The sequence below is a fragment of the Phaethon aethereus genome, assembly GCF_964289735.1.
Source record: "Phaethon aethereus genome assembly, chromosome: 3".
Lineage (NCBI taxonomy): Eukaryota > Metazoa > Chordata > Aves > Phaethontiformes > Phaethontidae > Phaethon > Phaethon aethereus.
This window is the reverse complement of record NC_138576.1, coordinates 30,388,912-30,412,017: the sequence shown is the minus strand read 5'-3', so window position 1 is coordinate 30,412,017 and position 23,106 is coordinate 30,388,912. Positions and strand designations below refer to the sequence as shown.

Genomic DNA, 23,106 nt, shown 5'->3' with positions numbered 1-23,106 from the left:
GGACTTCAGAAAAATAAAATATTTCTACAAAGAAATGAAAAAAAAAAAAAGCCTAAACTGGGAACAAGGCGGGGGGGGAACCTGAAGGGACCTAACCAAAGAGAAATAAAGCTCACTGCTTATTTAGGATACTCGAAATCCTAGATGTTGAAGATCTTATCCACTTTATTGACCTACCTGAATCAGTGAGTCTAAAGTTGCTGAAGATAGCATAGTAACATTACAAGTCCTTCCATTTTGTTTATGTACCTTTCTGAATAGTGTCTGTTGTTTCCAATTCACTGAATCTGGCTAGTGCTTTTAAAAGCTTTTGTAAATTTAGTTATTGACTGGAGTAATGTTGGCAACACTGCAACACTCAAAATATCAACACTTGGTCTGTTGTCCTGTAAACACCTCCCTTCAGCTCATGCATGCCAAATGACTGAGAGCAAGGACTAGTCCTAACAACAGTAACAGACTCCATAAAAAAAAACTTATTTCCTCAAGTAGTAGTAATAAATACTGGTTAGAAAAGTATACAAAAGGAACAGAGTTATTTGGATGAATAGCACTTTAGATGTCAAAACATATGGGAAAAGCTGACTCAGCACTATAACAGAGGAATCAAATAGTAAGTAACAATAACTGACAAAAACTTTTCAGCAAAAGAAGGAAATGACACCTTAATTGACATGAAATTAGCTAACAGCACAGGCACTTGAAAGAAAAAAAAAAGTCCCGCACCTGAGTCTTTTGGTAATTACTGTACCTAAAAAGAGCATTCAAACTATCAAATGTCTGTCTATGTTCACCGGAGCTGTGATGTCGGTCCACCCCATGTGCTCTCTGATGCCTTGACACTTACAACCCACCTACCAATCAAAGTAATCATCTACTTCAAAGTGCTGAGGCTGACACAGGCAAGTTTCACTATCATCCTCCCCTTTCCTCGTATACAAAACCTCAAAGTTTAATGTCACAAGCACCTAAAAGAAAATTAATACTAAGTTGCCATGTGTCAATGTTTTAAGCACTAGAAGCACCGCATTCATTCTTACATTTATGAACATTACAGCACCAAAAGCCAGAACCGAGACCTGGGTCCCCTGTAGTAAAAGATTTTGGCCAAGACAGCTCGCAGACCAAGTACATCATGGGATAAAAAAGGAAATCATACCAGACTGCACATTAGTGGCAGTAAGAAAACCTTTACAACTGTCATGCCAATTTGCTTTCTACTCTTGGTTCACATTGGCTCAAACCCCATCAGCTAGGACAGTCTTCAAGAATTGAACTACCTGACAAAACATTTTTGACAGGACAAGCAATTTGATTTATGAGCATATGAATTGCAATACAGTCACAAAAATGTGTTCAGAACTCTTAAATAGAAATTTCAGTGTCCTTGGATGGAATATGGTTTGTTGAGCTTGACCTTTGAGCGTAAACAAATTTGATCTTTCTCATTCACCCATCTCCCATCAAACAGGACACTGACAAAGATCTGCCTAATAGCAACATGTACTGAACAGGTTTATTTGAAACATTAGTATTGCTGTAAAGGAGGACCAGGTACAAAGCTGTACACCAGAAACATCAACCTGTAAGTATCCATATGCCACCTGTTCCCTTATTTAAATCCCCTATTTATTATTATTTATAATTTCAATCCTTCATTTAAAAGAGCTAGCTTTTAGTGGCACCAAAACCAAAGCCCTGCCACAGATCAAAGAACAAGAAATGTAAATCTGAGCACTTCATTCATTCTTAAGCAGGTCTTCTATACTGTTGTCTTCCCCTCACCCTAAAGTCTTCAGACACCAACTGACCCAAATCTTATCACCCTGCTACTAAAATCTCAAGTCTGACACATCAAATAACCACATCCCAAACTCTATCCATAATCTCAAAGTACATGCTGCTCCCCTCACTGACACAGCAAATCCCTTACCACCTCCTATCGCAATACTTGAAAAAATGGCAGACAGTTCATGATATTTTCTTTATTAAACCTTCACTATCCAAAAGAATTACATTCACCAGCCAGAATTATACCTTGCTTCAGTTAACAGGAAGAAAAAGTAAATTTCAAACGAAGGATTTAATTGGAAGACAAAGAAACGCAGAAAAAGTACAGAGAAACCTTTCCTTAATCATACAAGATCAAATTATTATATCACAGAAAATCAACTTAACAGTTCTCTTTTGAACAGAGTAACCTCTCCTAAAAAAAAAAAAAAAATACATTCCTCACCCTCACTTCACAGCTCAGAGACACAAAGTGCTGCACCTAAAAGTTGTGTTCTGTCACAAAAATGTCTTTACATTGTGAAATCCTTCAAATGTATCTTGTAGAGCACACTGTTTTCCTTTGCTGGACTGTTCCATCAATGAATACTCTTGAATCCCACAAAAATTAAGTGTAATCAAAGGTTATACATAATTTTATTCATCTCTGCATATACCTCTAGAATTTGTAAGCTCACCACCAAGAGACATTTGCCCAAAAAGAAAAAGACGAGGACAGATATTTTTCCATCACTACTGCGATGCTCTTCAACTCTTTCCCACCCTCAAGCTCCTCAAGAATCTTTTCAAGTATTTTCAGCTTGAACATAGTATAAATGTTAAGCTGTGTAACACATTATACTGATAATTTGTCAGTCACCCCAGGTAGAATAATTTAATTTGTAATACCTCTTGAATTTGTCACTGCCCCTCTGATAAGCATTAATTCAGAAACACACAACAGAATTAGGTTTTTTTCAGAAATAGAAGCTTAATGGCTAAGCCTCATGAAGTCCCTCCACAGAAATATACCATCCATTGTGTAGCTATATTGACACCACTCAGGCAAATTTCACAAGCTGTCCATATTTTTCACTTTTTGCTGCTATATAATGAACACTCATATCCCAAGTTCATGGACTTTGTCATTGCTACTTCATAACATTACCTTTCAAAAATATTCCCCGACATAAAAAAAGTTTGACATAATACCTTAATAAAACAATGAAAGCTTATTAATTCCTACAAATAATTTATCTCCCCTTAATATTTTTAAAATTTGGATTTAATAATATTTAAGTTGACCAAGGAAAATTAGTTTTTTAAAAATACAAACTTCCATTAAAATAACAGCTAAAAAACCTCATCAGCTCAGCTCTTTGCACAACATGAGTACTTTTTACTCCATGAGGTAAAGCTAAGCCTTGTAAAGAAGTCACAGAAAAGTGGCAGATAATAATTACAGACTTGTTAGAGCTTTTTCTTTCTTATAAACACCTTACCACTGTGTTGAATTACTTTAAAACTACACTGAATTAGATCTAGCCAACAAGGCTTGTAGTTAGGTGTCCTTCAGCTGCTTGAAATTCATGAGGGTTTGCAAATGTAAAATGCACATAAAACCTGAATGACTGAGTAACAGGCAATGACAGTTGAAAAAAATCTAGGTGTCCAGAACTCCGTATTTATATACATAATCTTTAAAGCTAACTACAGAAATTAAATGCAGAAGCTACTTGGTAAAGCAAAAACAGAGCTGAGTAGCAGTTTCACTGTGGGCTACACACCAAGTAGAAAGATCATTCAAAGTTAAATTATTTCAAGAAATATAAAATCCAGGTTTTCATGATCTCCCTTACACTGCATACCGAACCTTAACAGACTAATTTATTACGCAAAACAAACCATGAATTAGTGGTGTTAAAGAGATGCCATATGCTTACCATCCTTACATTTACTCCTACAATATTTCCACTGTTTAGTGATGTTAGCATCCATTTTTTTAAAAGGAAATGTATAAAAGTTATGTCATGGATTAACAGCCACATAAAAGACAACACAACAACTATAGTATGGTACAGCTGTTGTCACCCCATGTTCCTATTTTCCCTTTCCCACTTTTATGCCTCATTCTGCAGGCTGTTTCTAACTCACACTGCACAGAGTGCTCTTCTTCCAATCCCTCACCTCATGGCTACAACAGCTCTCCATTATGCAGACCATAGAGAAAGCACACTCAAAATCATATGAGTGATGGCTCTTATAAAGCCTTGTAGATACTAATTATTTGCATTTCAGTAGCAAACAAGTAGCGTGGACACCTTGCATCAGAACGAGCATCTATCTCATCCAAGAATAGGATCTGGAAATACCACCAGGCCACTAAATCCCCTGGGTACCATCGATGACCACATTTTCTCCCACACTTCCTACAGTGGGTATTATACACAAGAGTTAAAACCAGAAATTGTTGATGATGCTAAGTTTGAGAGACAGGAGGAGGAGCCCGGAGCAGGTCAGCCCAATAGCAGGAAGAATAGCAGGGTCTAAATTGGTGTTTGTTCCTCAGGTTTGCATGGGGCAAGAAGGCATCAGCGGCTCAAGAAGCGGGAAGGGACAAGCACTGCTAATAAGGAGCAAGACCTAGTAAACGCGGGGCAGAGAAGGCGGTGCTGGAAAGCCAGCAGCAGCACGGCTCCGGGAAGGAGCCCGCGGCAGAGTCCCCACACGGGCACCGGGGCGGGCGGGGACGGGAGAGGCCACCGCAGGCAGCGAGGCCGGGGCGAGAGCGCCATGTCAGGTGGCAGGGTGAGGAGCTCGGGCCCCGGCCAGCCCGGACCCCGCGGGGCGCAGCCTCCGAAAGGTCGGCGCCGCGGGGCCGCGCCCGGGCGGAGCGGGGCAGCCGGGGCTCGGCCGGGGAGCGACCCCCTAGGCCCACCACCAGACCACGGGCCGCCTCTGCACAAGGGCCGCCGGGGGCGCCGCCGCCGCGCCCAGCCCGCGCCAGCGGCGCCGCAGCGGAAGCAGGCCGCGTCCCACCCGGCCCGACCCGCCGCGCTCGGCCTCGCCACCACGCCAGGCCAGGCCGCGGCCCCGCCGCCACGGCCTCGACAGGCCCGGCCCAGTCCGGCCGCCCGCCGCACCCCGGCAAAAGCAGAGTGAGGCCACCCAGCGCCCCCCTCCTCTTCGCTCCCCCCTTTACCTGCCGCGGCGCGGCGGCAGTAACTCACCCTGCTCCGCCGCTCAGCGCTGCCCCGGAGCCGCGGAGGAAGGACGCGACGGCCGCGCCGAAGGGAGAGAGGACGGCGCGCGCAGGCCCGCAGCCTGTGGGAGCGGGGCTGCGCGCGGGCTTCCCCTCCCCCGGCCCAGGTGGTCCCGCGCGGCCCGGCCTGGCCTGGCCTGGCTCGGCTCGCGGTGCCGGCCGCGTGCCCGCTGCCCCGTAGGCGCGCCCCCGCGGCGTCAGGCGAGCAGCGCCGCGCCGGGCCCGGCCGCTCACGTGACGGCGGTGTTTACGGGGGGGGGGGTGGGGCGCCGCTGCGCAGGCGCCAGGCCGGGCTGGGAGCGCGTTCCTATTGCCGTGAGGCGGCCGGGCTGAGCCAAGCCGGGCTGGGCCGGGCCGGGCCAGGCTAGGCAAAGGGGGCGTTCCGTGTGTTTTGTGTCGCCTGCGGCCTTTTCCCGGCGAGACCTGCTGCCTCGTGACATAACTGCGCTTACGGCCCTCTGCCGCCCCAGGTCCCGTGAAGGCCCTGTCAGCGGAGCCGGCTTCCCTGGCTCACCCGGGCACCCTCGCGGAGGTTCGGGGCTGAAGCAGCGTGAAGCGAGCCGGGCCGTGCGCCTGCCAGGCCTGGGGCTGCGGGTCGGTGGCGGGTGGCCGGGAGGGCCTGCAGGTGTTTCCCCTTAACCTCATGGCACAGGGGACCGCAGGGCGCAGGCCGCCGTCCCGGCTGAGGACGGCCGGCCCAGCACCGCTCCGATGGGTACGTGTGTAGTTCTGTGGCCTCTGCCTGTGAATAGCAGCTGCCGCCCTCCTCGCTGCAGTCCGTGTTACACAACCTGCTGCTTGTCGATGCTTGGCGTGCGCCGGCGGCTGTGGGCAGATCCTTTCAACTCCCGACGGGCCAGGTTTGTCGGTTACTGCGGGTCGAACAAGAACGGTCTCCAGAGCCTATCAGTCCCGGGGAGACAAGTCTCATGCTGCCTCTCAGCACGCACGCTGCTTCACGTTGGCCTTCTCTTTTTTTTTTTTTTTTGGTAACAGTTTCTCCATGTGCGCTGTAGGTACCTGTGGCACACATTCACACAAATCTCTGCCAAAGGAGCTTTTATGGTTCGAGTTTATAAGGTCATCAGAACCTGAAGTAATTCAGGCTCATGGTATTTTAGAAAAGGACTCTAGTTTGCATTACAGCATTAGCCAAGTGCAGCATATGTTATTCTTCTTTCAGCCTGGTGGCTAATATTAAGTGCAGTACTGGGGTTTTGTTGCATATAGCAGGTTTCAAACTGAATACATCCCCAAAAAGAGAAACAGATTTTGAATATTATTTCTAACAATCAAATTCTAACAAATCCTCCCTATGACCATATTTTAACACTGCTTTGCATATTCCTCATATTCTGTAATGAAATGCAAACATTTTATGGACAATAACAAGAAGGTGAGGAAGTTAATTTGGATTGGTTTTCCTTTTCTTTCTTTTTTTCAGTTGGAGTCTTTGAGATGCATGTTCTCTAGGGCCTCCTGTGGTACCACAAAGGCTGAAATACTTCAAATATTTCTCTTGCTACCATCAGAGTGAGAAAGGAGCCTTTAAACTGAAGGCGTGGTAACACAGTGACATTTTCAGCCACTACAAGAAGACAGGAACACCTTGGTAGAAGAGCACAGTTTTAAACTCACTTAAACTTCTTTTCTCTCCAGCATTCTTAAATCACCTTTATGCAAATCACCACAAGTGGAGTGGTTTTTTTCCAATTTTCTTCTAATTTCAGAAATTCTCTCTCCAAGGCAAGCATCTTTAAAGAAATATTTCCTTCTTACGATGATACAGAACTGAGCTACTGAGCTGACTGCACTGATTTTTTCAAAGGCTTTTTTAGGTACAGTCTTTCAACAAGGCACTAAATCTCTGATACATTCTCGAAATTATACTAAGAAATGAAATACTGTCTGAAGTGAAATGCACTTAAACACATTTACATAGCACAAATTTCCTGGCATTCGACCCTTTTGATCTCATTACTTTTGACACAAGCACCAGACAAAGTGCTGCTAGTAATCTGTTCATTGTTCACTGCCCTATTCAGTACGTTCTTTACACTTTCAAAAGCCACATAAGTCCTGTGACTTACAATAGAGTTTGTATACTTCTCATTTGCCATGACCCACACTGTGCCAGTCCCTTTATCCTCACAGTTACTCACATATATAGTGAACTTGCCCACCTGTAGCACCTATGTTGTGGATTTATTTAGCATTAAAAAAAAAACAAACCCCAAAAACCACCACAAAGGACAATTTAATAGCTCTCACAGGGATCTTTGTATACAATGACAGATCAGCTAGACACAATTACAACTGTACCATCTGCTATCTTTCCTAGCAATGTTTTTATCATGTCATCCCTTTACACATGAGCTACTTGGTAATAGTCCAGAACTTGCAAGTTGTTTCCATTGGAAAGCAACCTATTTATTTTCAGGAAACACTCTACTAGTGCCCTGAACCCAAGAGAAAGCAGCAGCAGCAGAAGGCAGTTTCTTTGTTGTAGTTCCACGCCTCTTTTCAGCCACAACTCTTTCCAAGAGGTTCCTGAATTATTTTCCTTACAGCCTTCTCCTGCCTTTCGATGTTTTTTTCTGAATGGTATTTTTGAAAATGTGGTATACAGAGTCGAGTATCATACCGGTCTTAAACGTGGGTCACTTTTGAGTATTCATTACTAGTTCTCCAGTTATCAAAATATAGAAAGGAGTTGGATTGCTCCATATGCTTAACTGGATAAAGAAGTTAGTGGGTACGGTAGCAGACTAACAGGTTTTCTCCTATGCTGCAGGGTAGTATTTGCCACTGTCAAAAGCTGAGATATGTTACAGCAGTAGGCCAATAACTATTCAAGCAAAGTCTCACAGGAACATCTTTTTTTGTCTGGGTATTTATATTTGAATTTTCTCAAGGTACTTGACTTAAATAATTTTAAAACCCAAGTGGTGGTGTTGTAATTTATTTTGTAAATTATGTTAACTTCTTAGAATGTCTTGCAAAGCAGAATTAGACCTCTGAGAGAAATTAAATACTACAGAAGCAGTTGCATTTATCTGCCGAATTTACAACACTGAACAAGCTTATTTTTTCTTCTAAGTGTCTGTTTTCTGAAAAGTCGTAAGTATTTGCACCTCTTAATTATTAGATAACTGCCTTTCATACCACATTTGCCATGATTTTTTCCAGGGTGAACAGCAGACTGCCTGTTCACAATATCTGGGATTTGCTAATATTGATAGTTCAGGAAGCTCCATAGTTAGCTCATTTAAAGCCTATCGGATGTAAATTGTTGTCAGCAAAAATCCTTAGCAAAATTAAAAACTGTTACTTCTTCAGATCTTTTCTATTTCTTGTTGTAATGAGAATTCTTTGACTTTTTCAAATGCAGAACAGTAACAGCCAATAATCTAAAATTTCCTAGTGCCATAGTGAATATGTACATATTTTTGTTAAGAATATCTGATTTTGACACTCTTTTTCCTCTCATTTCCCACATTTCTTTGCTTTAGTTAGTACAGGAACTATAACTAATGTTCCACTTTACCCAGTTTCCACCAAGTTTAAGAAAAGATCATTCTCTTTCTCCACATAAAGACCTGTTAGCTGATGCCAGTCCTTGGACAGTTGTATACAGCAGTTGTATGTCGTACTCTAGAAAGCAGCAGAAAACCATCCAGTTCCGCAGGTGAAAGGGACTGTGGCTTTTAAAATCAACAATCATACAAAAAAAAATCAACAATACAGCTTGGTGAACAAAGGTGAGGTTCTGAAGACAAAGGATGTATGACTAAGGGTAGATTTCAGTAGAGAGATGAAACATAGAGAAGCTACAAGCTATTTATTAAGAATTATCCAATGGAATACACGGATTCAAGACTGAAAAAAGGTGTTTTATCCCAGAAGACAAGACAGAGTTGCAATTATTTGCAGCGATTTGTGTAAACCAGGAAAAAAAAAATCCTTGAATGAGTTTTTGGAGTGCTAGAGGAAAACAAACTACAATAGCTAGCAGGTGTTTGAGACGTATCTCCCAAACTGGTTTGGGCAGGTGCCTATGGAACTGCTGCTAGAGTTACTAATCCTCCGAATACCTGAAATTTCATTCCAGTACTGTTTACCTTACTTTTTATGTTCTATGGAGACAATCATATGGTAGTAAATGGTAGTAAAAAATAATTTTATTTGGAATAAATGCTTATTTGATAAATAATCAGGGCTTTTTTTGTGTATGTTTGTAAGGAGTGATCTGAGAGAGCATCAATTACTGTTTTAAGAAAATTTTATTCATATAAGTAATTTTCTATATTTATTCCTATAGCTGTATTCATATATGTTGTAGTGTGTACATGATATATCTTGCATTATAAATCTATACAAGTTTTCTTGTATAGAAACCAAGGCTGGTTTCTGACTTGAGATTTACTCTCTTCTTTTCCAGTAAGGTTGAGCATTGGATTTCCTTTGCACACATGTTCTCCATTCACCTCTACACTCTATGCCCCTTCAATAACCAGTTGTCTTAAGTGTTTTTCCTGGCAACAAGTGTGATATTGCATCAAGTAGCAAGGGCATGGGCACGGTGCTAGAAATAGAGACTGGCAGTATGCCTTTTTGCTGGGATTGCTGGATTGTGCGTCTGTTCTGTTGAATATCGGAGCACAGAACCAAAAGACTGTAAGGTGACCACTGTACAGAAATAAGCAAAGTGTTTCTTAATCACGTTTCTAAATTAAGAAAAATGTAAATAAAGACCAAGGGAAAATGCAATAAAATAAATCAATTTATGAATGAAGGGTATATGATACATCACTCTGGAAAGCAAACTCAAATGAAAGACCTTAAAAGATTCAAAGTTTTAATCTGATATTGCTACAAGTCCTCCAGGCTGTTGGAGAAGAATCTTATTAAGCACACATACATTAGTTTGAATTCATCTGTCCTGGACAAATGCAACAAGGACTATGCATGCCATTCTGATCTTCCTCAGTCAGCACAATTCTTGATCATATTCCAGGTTTTATGTAGTACTACTAAATAATTATATCTATATATACTTTTATATATTATACATAGACTTACATATTATGTATTATATATTTATTAATAAATATATATTTAGTATTATATATGCATATACAAAAAAGTGCACTTCCCAAATCAATTGTTGAGAAATTCCACTCAACCTCTCTCCAGCCTTCCATTATTATCTGTTCTTGTCTCCTGCTTTTTCTACCTTAGAACTGTTCTATTAAACCTCCTTCTCTGGTTTAACTAATAATTTCTCACGTGGTATAATGACCTCTGGAAAATCTGTTCTGCATTTCATTCCATCTATGCTTTTTTCCCCTCAAATTTGTGATTATAATCACAGGCCCAAAGCTGCCCTACTCATTTTTTCCCTGTTGTTATCTATAGATCCTGAACTTGCTAATCTCCATCTGTACAGTATGTTTGCAGTCTGAGTGGGAATCTCCGCAGCTATGCATCACGAATGTTATATGATGTGGGGTGCTCAAAGGGATGCTGTCTGTGCACCATTCGGCTCTGCAGTAAATCCGTTCCTAGCCTCTGTTCCCAGCACTCCTCAGGGAGAGGTTGGGTATGTAGGGAGACAACTGCAGTTCCATGGTTCAATCCCAGCCTTAGCTACAATAGACACAAAAGACTGTGCCCCTGCGTGCCTGCCTGTCTTGCCTCTCAACTTGAAATGTGATGAGTCCGTTCTTTCTGAACTTGGAGGTTGACATTTTCCAGTCTCTCCAACTAGAAATTATAAAGCTCTTTGGAAGCACAAGTAGACAAATGAAATAGAAATGACCAGGAATTTCTGGGCAGGGAAAATAGGAACAGAATAAGGAAGTCAGAACCTTGGAACATCAAGATTCTCAAGTTATGAAACAAGCCTAACAAGTCTCTCCGCAAAGACCTGAGATCAGACGTCCAAATGAAGCCTGAGAATGGGAGAAGTAAAAAAAAAAGTTTGTGATTAAACACAAATGCAGGGAAGTTTGCATGCTCTCCATCAGGATAGCCTCCTTAACAACACAAAGTCATTGAGTATTATAAAATTTTCTCACTGATTAGATTAAAATGTGAAAAAAGATTCTAGAAAAAAGCCTGCCTTTTAGCCAAATTAATCCTGACTGGATAAAGACATGGTGCAGAGACACTGTGTAGGGAGACTTGAGGCAGCAAGCCCAAGAGCACCATGGCTATGTACCTCCTGACAGATACTCATCCACCATAGCATCCTACAAGGAACTCCCTGTTAGGGCAAGGAAGAAGTAAGAACCTTGCCATACCAAACAGTGGAGAGGAGAGTAAGGTAGCCTGTCCCTGGGGGACACGTGTGTATTAATGTAGACGACGTTGTAGATTAAGCTCAAAAGGTATGATTGTATGGCCTTGCAGTTTCCCCTCACCTCCATTGCCTTTATGTGCTTTTATTAGGATGAATTGAAAGTTGTTGTAGAGTTGAATTGAAACGTTAAAGGCAAGTTCAGGGTTTGCATTCCCTACTTTGTGACACACAGATTTATTGGGGAATCAAAAAAGGCAAACTAAGTAGCATGTAGCCTCTTATTAGTACCAGCCAATGAAGCTTGCATCACCTGACGATGCTGAAACAGCACTGTCCCATTGAGACCAGTATCATAACTATGGTCCTGTGGATTGGGAAGAGTTTGTCTTCAATTATTTCCCCTCCAAAGTCCCAATGTAATTCAAGTTCTGTCTTCTTCAGAACAGTAATCTGTGAAATTCGCTGATGAAGTATTGTCATGGGTAAATTTATATGAAAGATAAGAATCTGCTACTGCTCTTACTCTACTAATACAGGGGAATTAAGACTCCAGCCCACTAGAAAATACCCTTCCTGTACACTTATTTAGATTTTGTTAAACTGACACAGGTTCCATGTGGTGTTGACAGACTGGATGTTTCTATGTTGAGCATTCCCATGTATCTACACACTGCGGTATCTGATTTTCTTCAGCTATGCTTCCAAGGAGTTCTCATTTGAATCAGAAATTGGAGCAGGCAACTTGATCTTCTGGCACTGTCCTTATCGTTTCTTGTCAAGCCACTGTTTAACCACTATTACCTCACAAAGATGTCTTCTGCCAATAAGTAACTGGTGTTGTTATTGAGGTAATTAATTATCAATGTATTGAGGACAGAATACGTTAGAACAATATCACAGAATCACTAGGTTGGGAAGGACCTTTAAGATCATCAAGTCCAACCATTAATCCAGCACCACCATGTCCCCTAAACCATGTCCTGAAGCGCCACATCCACACGTTTTTTGAACGCTTCCAGAGATGGCGACTCCACCACCTCCCTGGGCAGCCTGTTCCAATGCCTGACCACTCTCTCAGTGAAGAAATTTTTCCTAATATCCAATCTAAACCTCCCCTGGTGCAACTTGAGGCCATTTCCTCTTGTCCTATCACTAGTTACTTGGGAGAAGAGACCAACACCCTCGTCGCCACAACCCCCTTTCAGGTAGTTGTAGAGAGCGATAAGGTCTCCCCTCAGCCTCCTCTTCTCCAGACTAAACAACCCCAGTTCCCTCAGCCGCTCCTCAGAAGACTTGTGCTCCAGACCCCTCACCAGCTTCGTTGCCCTTCTCTGGACACGCTCCAGCACCTCAACATCCTTCTTGTAGTGAGGGGCCCAAAACTGAACACAGTGTTCAAGCTGCGGCCTCACCAGTGCCGAGTATCTATCAAAATAACCAGCACTCATGCAGGCAATCATCAAGAGGAAAATAATGCCTAATAAGGTTTGCTGTGGTTACCTGTAGCATAAATACACATCAATAAAAATAAAATCAGGTTATAATTGTTAATACTTATTAAACATTAAGAGGGTATGTTGAGAGAAATACCAATACATTACCTGATACTTTGAATTATTGCACTTAGACAAGTTAGTGAGATTTATTTAATCTACCTGTAGATACCAACATTGCAAACTGAATTTGCTGTCCCCTGCTCCTTTTACAGACTGTACTCTCACCTTTAGAGCTCTTCATCTAACCTATTTTAGGTTATCTCCTTTAGCATATGATTTGTTGCACAAGAGGTGCAAAATCCTTTTCGCTGAGTATAAGGGAAGCCTCTACTCACATGTAGAAGTCTGTATTTTTTTAGATGAGTCCTCCCCCAGCTACTAAAAAAAAAATCACTAAATTTCAGCCTGATTTTAAGATTTCAATTCAACTCACAAAATAACTTCTTTTTATTACAGTGGTGATAACCTCAGTAGGTATTACACAAATACATACAAAAAAGATAACATTGTTCCAAATAGATTACTATGATCTCCGGTTTGACAACTTCCCCAATAATTACAGACAATACTTGTTTCATGTTACAGCAAAATCCCAACAAATCTAAAATATTGTTTGAATACCTCTCAGTAACTATTTAAATTGTTGCACATATTTAAAAAAACATTGAAAAAACCGTTATTAATGCTGCACAGTGAAGCACTCAGAAGGTTGAAAATGATACAGGTAAGGTCTATGAGGTAGAAACTATGAAACCTTAGTCTGGCCCTCTCAAATACAAATACTTGATTACACAAGATTTTTTCCCCCATCTCACTTGTAGTAAAGCACTGTTCGTTCATGTATTTTTCATCCTTACTTTTCTTATGGCCAAAGAAGATCGTAAGTTTAACCTAGAATTTGTACTCAACACAGAATTACACATTTTCCTACTGTTTCTTCTGCAACAATACAGATGGGTCTGATTACATCAGAACTTACTACTTATCTCCACAGCTGCCCTCCTTATGCAAGGACTGGAATGAATGGATTGCTATGCATGGAGAATTGAAAACCAGTGACATGAACAATCAATCAGAAGTGTTAACTAGTTTTCAGCAGTCAGTCCGAAATGCTCCCAGGACTGTTCAGAAATATATATATGAAACTATGTAGTACTATATTTAAATACAGTTTTTACTGACTTTAATTGAAATCGACTGCTTATCGCTTCTGAGAATCAGATGCAAGAGAATCACATTTTACTTTATTTTGGATATCCAGTAACAGTGTATTTTTTTGACTATCTTTCCTCAGCTTTACTTAGGGACTACACAACATAATATAGAGAACCCATCAGTTTTCCGCTGCAATAATTGCAAGATCACGGTCCCCCCTGTCCCCCCCCATTTCCCATAAATATTAACTTCTGCTACATGCTAAGGAATCTTATAAATACTATTACTATTTACAATACATACTTACCCAAGCCATTAGGTCCACAGCACAAAACAGTCTAGTAGATGACAAAAGTTATAGTCATTCTAAGCATCTAAAATTAGATATAACATTACAGCCTGTCTTCCATGTGAGGCTTCAGCCTTAAGAGAAGATAAAGTAATTCCATTTAAGCTTTTCTTGCCTTTTGTTTGTAAATTCATATAAATTAAATAGAACTTTAACTTGCTTTATGTACTTCCATCTGCTAGCTTATTTTCACGTTTTGAGTATGGTCAACATTTTAGTCCCTAGAACCTACCAGTTGTTAGACAAAGGCGGAAGAGACATTTTCTGTTCCTTAGGGATTCTTATCTAAATGTGGCAACAGTTGACTTGATCTTTGCTTTAAACAGACACACACTCATTATGGGAAAGTTTTTCCCCTTTAGAAATCTCAGTTTACTAAAACCGACTAAGTCAAGCCCAGTCTCCATTTTAAACAGTTCAAAGGACCAAGCTCCCATCACTAATGTGTTAGAGGTCTTAACCTAAACATAGCCCTCCTTACCTGTGTAAATCCTATGGAGACACAGCAAAACCTGAGGCATGTACAGAACTTACAGTAGTAATTTTAAATAAGTAAAAAATTCATAGGCATTTTTAGATTCCTCCTACTGCCACAAGTGACCAAATTAATATTTTTAACACAATTTGGATATTAACTGTGTTAAGCCAGTAGATTTACATCAGCCCACCGAACTGACAAGTTACAGAATTCATGTAGGTTTTGTCTTTGCAATTGCTCCAAGTTTAGTCCATCTTGACAACAAACAATCGATGACTTCGGATGTCATTCCAAAAGAAAAGGCCCTATTTCCTCAGCCAAATGAAGCTGTATTCCTTTAATCAAAATACCCTTTAAGCCAAGTTTAACTTCCAAAGGAAAACTGAACTAGATAAGAGTTTATTTTACTACTTTTACAGACTAAGCTAAGTTATATATTCAGTTTCAGGCATTTTAAAATCATATAGAATTTCAAAGTACTCTTTATAATGAGACTACACCTTTCCAAAAGAAATCTTTCAGAAGTGTCACTGAAGCTTATGCTGTACATAGCATTCCACCTCATCGTTTAGAAAGGCAAGATACATTTAACCATAGCTTAATTTTAAGCAGACATGAGCCTGAGCTTTTGAAGACCAGTAAGAACACCACCTCAGCTGGCTACTAACAGCATCTTCCAGGTCTCATCACGAAGTGACTATTTTAGTACTGGGCAAGGGAAGTCACAAGTAAGCTACATAAAGAAATACCGTACTTTCTACTATTAATTTTTGTCCACATTTATTTATGAGTAAAACAAAGAGCAAACATTACAGCAAAGGGGACATTCAGATTAAAAAAAACCCCAAACACAAATGCCTGGATAGATTATGAATTTAGGCACCTCAAGAGTGCTGACAAAGTACACAAAAACAAGTCATGAGCGTTTCAGCAGACTTTGTAAGTGCATTTCAGTATTTATTTAGATGTTTAAGCTCTCGCACTAGATTTTACAAGCTGGTGAACACTGGCAAAATTATTTCTCCCACAGAACTATAACCACACATTCCCAAGACAGTATAAATATATGGTTGAACTAACATTAATACACATCACCATTTTATCAATTACATAATAAAACAAATTATCAAGTATCCAAATATTAAGTTACGCAGCTTGAAAGGCATACAAAATATTACAGAGGTCTGCCCAAGTCATAGCAGAAACTCAAGGAGGAAAGACAAAAAAAAAAAAAAAAAATCACACTTTCAACAAAGCAATAGTTGGTAAACAACTTCCAATAGGTACAGTAAAAGAAACAAGATTTTTCAGAAATTTTCTGATTAAGAATTTTTAGCTACAATAACAAAGCAGTTCTATGTTTTAAAAAAATATTTACTAAAGTAAAGGGCATATTCTATACTTCCTGCACAAGACAAAGGCAACATTTTACTAGAAATATTAAATAGCCCCTCCCAACCTTTCAGGCCCTCTGTTAAGTTGCACATGAAGTGCCAACATTAATTTTACTGTAAGGCTTTTTGTCTGGAGACATTAAAGACTTGTGTGCTTCTGTACAATTTAAAAGATTTTCTACATGAGTAAGTAACCAGAAAGTAGTGACTTGTAAAATGGAGAGGTTTGGATAACAGAAAAAGTACACACATCGGGGTAAAAAGTTGCTGTAATTCATAGTATTAAAAAGACAGACTGTGCAAATCCTGATATTTCTAGTGCGATTGTGGGAGACAAAACATACAGTGAGCAGGCAAGACTACCTTAGAGGCCATATTCTTCAATATTGAAATGACTGTAGAAAAAAAGACAGTAAGGTCCAGATAAGCTGGTAGTTCTCACATCATTAGAACTATGCTCATTTGTAAGGAAAAACATATAGCTGATATGCTGGGTATTTTGGCACCTAATCTCTATACAGATTGATTTATTTTAGTACCCCAATTTTTAGTAGTTGAAACTAGATGGGTAAGACTCAATAGCATGATTAAAGGATATTTGAACTAGTAATTAATGAACAAGGAGACAGCTCAAGAAACAGGGTACATCAAAAACATTTACTGGGTCTCCAAACAGATGGGTATTTATCTAAACATACAAGTTGCATTTCTACTAAGCCTTTAGCCTATTAAATACTCCTAAGGAAGCTTCCTTTACTACTGAAAATTATCAGACTCATGTCTTTGGCATGCAGTCTGCTTAATTCTAGTTTCCACCCTTTAATCCCAAAGAAGTACTATAGGCTGTTGAGCTTTACTGAATACAACAATTATTTCGGTGACCATTGGAGTCTTTAAAACGCAGACGCATCTTGGGGCGGTATTTCTCCAAGTACAGAAGTTGCTTGCTGTTAAAAGCTCCACGCCGCTTCCTAGATGAAGGAAAAAATATTTTAAAGAGAACATTAATCTACCAATCAGAGAAAAATATTTTTAGATCACTTAAAAAAACACCATTAAGTCAAGACTGCAACCAAAATAAGGGTAATTAAAAGTTAAGAGCCAGGAAAGAGGGTGGTAGCTTCCTTTTACAAATACCTCATTGGACCACACGCTCAAAGGAGTACATAGCATTTTAGACAGTACTTTAGCCTTCTATATACACAAGCCAAAGATCTTACATTAAGCTCTTTAGAAGAAACTTCCAAAGGAAGCTATAGAGGAGTTATGAGAGTCTTCTTTAGAAAGCTCAAGTTATTCAGTTTCTAAAAGTAATTATGAAGAATACTACAATATTCAGAAAGTACATAAACATCACAACTCCCCATAATAAGTTGAACAGAAATTGAGCTTTCTTGGCTTTCTCAAAACCAGAAGTGTGTGAAAGAGGGGTATATTTTTGTTGAGTGTTTGGAATATGTACCAGGCTTCTGATTCCTCAATTTATATACACCAGCATGTTAAGATGTACAAGCTGAATTTAATTATTTAAAAGCTTAGCAATTATGCAAGAAGTATTTTGTATTGTTTATGTGAGCTGCAGCTTCTTTTACATATAGTCAAAACCTGCAAAGTTAAGGCACTGAGACTGAATAAAATTGTTCTCATCCAACTTAAATTTATTAGAAAAATATTTTCTTATATTTTTTTTTTGGTAGACTACCAGAAAAGACTAGGAAAAACTGTTCAGTACACTTTGATCTAATAAAGAAAAGATCCACAAACGTGAATGAGTGTTAGCTTTAGCTAGTAGACAGAACCTACATTTCAAAGGTATTCTGCCTCTCCTATGTACAAATAAAGACAACCCTGCTGATCTAACTGAAAGTCAGGGGCTTTGGAATTTTTTTTTTTTAAACTTGCTCAAATAATTACTTACTGATTCTGGTTTCCACAAAAACCAGAAAATACCTATCTCACAGGCCAAGTCCTACAACACTGACTCTGTGCAGTATGTGTGTTAAAAAGTTGAGAGGTACTAAATATCTTACAAAACAAGATTAAAAGACAAGGACAGCACTGAGAATTTTCTTTAGTGCCCAAGGATGTATCAACATGTTACATCTTGGAAACAGCTAGATTCTAGCTTCATACTTACTGTCTTATAAATTGCACTGCATCTTCATACTTCATTCCACATTCTATCAGTGCAAGAGCAACTAAGACTGGAGCTCTGGTAAAAAAAACCAAAATATATTCAGTTTAGCATTTGCCAGTGCATATTTAGAAAAAAGTTTGTCTTTTCTGTCCTTCTGTGTCTATCTGATGTTTCTCCCCTGGGGAAAAACAAGACAGGCAGAAGACATTTCTACATTAACTGAGCCATTATGCCATCTGTTTTCAAGCTACCCATCCTCATTAAGAAAGGGGTTTGAATTAACTCTGGTCAACCTTAGCTTTGTTCATCTGACTTCAGGTATAGGGGAGGGAAGAAGGAATAAAAATGCAAGTAATCTTCACCCATTTGTTTCAAAGCAAATTGATTCTGGGGAAGAGTTGCATAAGGGTTTCTATTCCCACAAACAAGCATCCTTAGAAGCAGTCAGGAGCCCAAAGCAGAAATCAGAATTGGGGTCAGGTCCAGTAAGAATAGACAAATCCAAGAACTAGTGTCACAAGTTTTAGGAACCTGTGGCCAGCAGGAGTAGGGAAGTGATTGTGCCCCTGTACTTGGCACTGGTGAGGCCGCACCTTGAATACTGTGTTCAGTTTTGGGCCCCTCACTACAAGAAGGATGTTGAGGTGCTGGAGCGTGTCCAGAGAAGGGCAACGAAGCTGGTGAGGGGTCTGGAGCACAAGTCTTATGAGGAGCGGCTGAGGGAACTGGGTTGTTCAGTGTGGAGAAGAGGAGGCTGAGGGGAGACCTTATCGCTCTCTACAACTACCTGAAAGGGGGTTGTGGCGATGAGGGTGTTGGTCTCTTCTCCCAAGTAACTAGTGATAGGACAAGAGGAAATGGCCTCAAGTTGCGCCAGGGGAGGTTTAGATTGGATATTAGGAAAAATTTCTTCACTGAGAGGGTGGTCAGGCATTGGAACAGGCTGCCCAGGGAGGTGGTGGAGTCGCCATCTCTGGAAGTGTTCAAAAAACGTGTGGATGTGGTGCTTCAGGACATGGTTTAGGGAACATGGTGGCGCTGGATTAATGGTTGGACTTGATGATCTTGAAGGTCCTTTCCAACCTAGTGATTCTGTGATTCTGTGAACAGATGCAATCCACAGGATGCTGCCCACCCCCAAGGATTTCCTTGCTGGCCAGTTACTCTCTATCTGACAGAATACAGTTTTCAGTTAAGAAAGCTTGACAAAAATTAATCTCAAGTATGTTAGCAATTTAGGACTCAAAAGGAAAAAAAATATCAAGACAAAAGCCCATGCCACACACTAGCAACAGACTTGTGATACCACTTCAGATTGCTACTAGATGCACATGTTTAGGGATTTAAAAATTCTTACATGATAAAAAGCTAGGATCTTCTTTTCAACTAGCTAACTGCCTGATTTTGAGGAAAAAAACGTATCATTGTAAGCAACTGAGAAGGGCTTGTTTTGGTCGTATTCACTACTACAGTCAACTGTTACATGTGAAGCCATAATACATAAAGAGTGTATAACCCAAGCTTATAGACAGCAAGACCAGAAACCTCAATTTTGTATTGGAAACGCTGAAACCCATGGCTAGGATGTGGCAACTGCTTTTTGAACAGATCTAGTTCCCAGGTAGTCTAGAACAATAGCAGCAAAACCATTATATTCTCACAACTGTTGGAATTTTGTTTAAGATAGTGGAAGCAGACAGAGGGAACAGGGCAAACATGAGAATATTTAGCATTATCCATAAAAATTTTGAGGGTCAGTGTTAAAAATAAAACAGAAACAGCTTTGGGACTTCGGAGAACACCTTTCACTCCCCAACGGGGATGAAAATTGATCTTTATGCGCCAGAACGCTCCACTTGTTTGTGGCTAATGGTTACAATACCCTGGTACAAGGAGACTGGCAATACTGCTGAAGTAGGGATGAAAAGGAAGCTTAGAGGAGAGTCACTGAAAAACCAAACCCATTAGAAAAAAAAAGGAAGACTTAGCAAGACAAATATATACCAATGACACTCATCAATATTCTTGGTACAAGAATATATTTGTTTACTTCACTCACTAGTTCATGTGTGAGCTGTGATAACAGCATAACCTGTTGACTAAAAGGCATTTAAATCTAATATATACATACAACAGTTTCCTGTCATCTGAACTACTTTTAACTGTGAGGTCACTCTAATACTGGATATATGACTATTTTACATGGGCCTCAGATAAACTTTTGTACTAAATCTTAGGAAGTCTGACCAGGGATAGCAATTCAACAGATCTTTAAAACTTTACCCACCTTCCAAGACCAGCAACACAGTGTACAGCAATACAACAACCAGGTTCTTCACGAAATTTAACTTTAAGGAGGTTTAGCCAATCATCAACAATCTGGTTGGATGGTGGAGCACCGTCATCAAAGGGCCAATCCTAGAATATAGCATGACATACATAAAAACAGAGAGAACTCTTTACACTTGTATGCTGCGTGCATACAAAAAAGAAGGGACACAAATGGACAAAAGAGCTGACTAAGGGAACCACTCAAGCTTACAGTTTTCTAAAGTATAACCACAACAATATTAGGAATATATTCCTTTTCAATCTATTTTCATTGAGCAAATTTTGGTCAAAACTGTTTTTTTTTCCCTGATGGAAGAGAGGACGTCTGTACAGCTTTTGCCTCCATCAGCTGCTGGAATACACTTATAGAATTAGTAATGTGGGATAAAAGGAAATTCTTGGGGGGAGGGGGGCAGGGGGAGGCTGGTTTTAAACTCTACTTTTGCACTACTTACCAAAACCTGAATGCCTTCTTTTTCCACCGGAGCAGTGTCATAAGTAGCTTCGCACACTCTTACCACTGTGGTAACACCATATTTCTTAAGTTCCTGGGGAGTGGGGGGGGGGAAAAAGCTGCTTTAACAGTAAACTGACTTCACTTACCATTTAATTTTTGCAGTAGGTTAGCCTATTAACTTATTCAAAAATTTTCAGTAAGTAAACTCATATAAATGCTTGCTACCCTGTGAAGAACACAAAGCTGAAGCAACTGAAAACTTGTGTGCTAATTCCAGATATCTTTAAGCTCTTCTGCAAACATATCTGAGGATTAAGTTTTGTTATGTTGGATCAGACTTTTTTCCGTTTAAAATCAAGTCCAGATAAACATTGATGAAATAAGTAGTCCATCTCCGAAAGATCATTCCTTTTAAAGGAAGTTTCCTGGTTTGCAAAGCTACATACTTCACTAAAAGCATTCTGAGTGAGGTTTAGATGCTCCCCTTCTCTCCCTCTACTAAAAATAACAGGTTTGTAAGACCTCTTACTGTTAAGAACTATGAGCACAGGACAATAAATTATTCCAGTTCTTGAGTTACCATAACTAGAGGATAACAAAATTTAACTTTCCACTTTGCTATTATCCTCCATTAAAAAAAAAAGTGGCAATTACTTTTCATTCTCCCTGCAACAACCCATCATTCACACTGTAACCGTCACAGTAATGACTGAAGCACAGCCTAAGCATACTTTATCTTAGAGTATGTGAGAGTAAAAAGGCAAGCAAATGTTATCACATAGTGTTTTCCTGCAAATTATCCCACACTGAATGCAAAATAGAGGTATAATACACCTAAAATCTTGCTAATGAGGGACTGCATTACAAACTCAGACCTTACCAGGAGGCAACTTTGGAGGAACCTATAGTTAACATACATACAAACACACTTTTAACTGTGCACTTTATACCTCCAACACGATAGATGCAAAGTTTAGGTGATGAATTCAGATACTGGCAATATATGCCAAGCCACATGGCTTTAGCCTGTAAACAATTTCAGCATGCACCTGAAAACACTTAAAAATAGCTTCAGCAGCTCCTGATGCAAAGCAAGCCCACTGCCACAAATTTCACTCACGTAGACACTATGACACTCAGAGGATTCTCTGAAGCTACACTGCAACCATGAACTGCTAATATTGAAGGGAGATATGCAGTGAAAGCATATGGCAATCCTGTTATTTGTTCCTAAGGTTCTGATCCACAATGTATACTGAATTATTCTCTTTTTAGTCACTACGCAATACGTGCGGGGAAATGTTACACTGCTTTAGATGAATTTAAATTTGAGTTCCTACCACTAGCAGACCTTTTTTTTGTTCTCCAGGTAACTTTGCCAGATAATTCCCATTTTCAGATCTAAACAATGTATTAAATGTACAATGTACTACACAGTATAGTTACTTCTGAAAGTGAAGCAAAGAACTATGTTTCTGTGAAGGCCAAACTATATCTGAATAGATTTGTATCAGTATTTGAAAAAGGTCAACATACAGTCTCAGTACTTCTTTATATGACTTCCACAGCTGTTATCAACTAGTAAAGAAGGAAATTGTTAATACAATTAACAATTGTTCAGGCATTAAAAAAAAGACAACAATAAGAATTGTCCTGGCCTTACCTCTATAAATTTGTTTAAGGTTGCATTGGTTGGATTGTGTGTGATTAGGAATCTCATGTTCTTGTAGGTGATTTCCACAGGAGCTGGGCGGTTCATTCGGGCCATATTGATTTAGTTAAACATGCAACAAGATTATGAAAGGATTAAAAAAAAAATTCTAATACAGAAGTGATGTAGAGAAACTGAAGTCTACTTCACTGTACTCCACGTGAAATTCTCAGTGCTTGGAAGTATGAAGTTGGGAGCAATGGGAAATGAAATGAACCTCCTAACAAGAAGCAGCAATTCTTCAATCCAGTAATACTGAGGC

At 39.9% G+C, this 23,106-nt stretch overlaps 1 protein-coding gene across 2 annotated transcripts; it reads right to left on the bottom strand.

Moving 5' to 3' along the window:
* Positions 1-17,061: 17,061 nt before the first annotated feature.
* Positions 17,062-22,938, bottom strand: PTP4A1 (protein tyrosine phosphatase 4A1; the record flags this gene model as incomplete). 2 transcript variants are annotated; one of them, XM_081997835.1, is made up of 5 exons in its annotated part: positions 22,797-22,938; positions 21,132-21,224; positions 20,633-20,763; positions 18,346-18,420; positions 17,062-17,179 (listed from the first exon to the last, which is right to left on the bottom strand). In XM_081997835.1, the coding sequence occupies exons 1-5, from the start codon at positions 22,899-22,901 to the stop codon at positions 17,062-17,064; spliced, it is 522 nt and encodes a 173-aa protein (XP_081853961.1). In that variant the 5' UTR covers positions 22,902-22,938. The 2 variants fall into 2 exon arrangements, with proteins under 2 accessions (XP_081853961.1, XP_081853962.1); XM_081997836.1 differs by having other exon boundaries at positions 20,633-20,724.
* Positions 22,939-23,106: the final 168 nt, after the last annotated feature.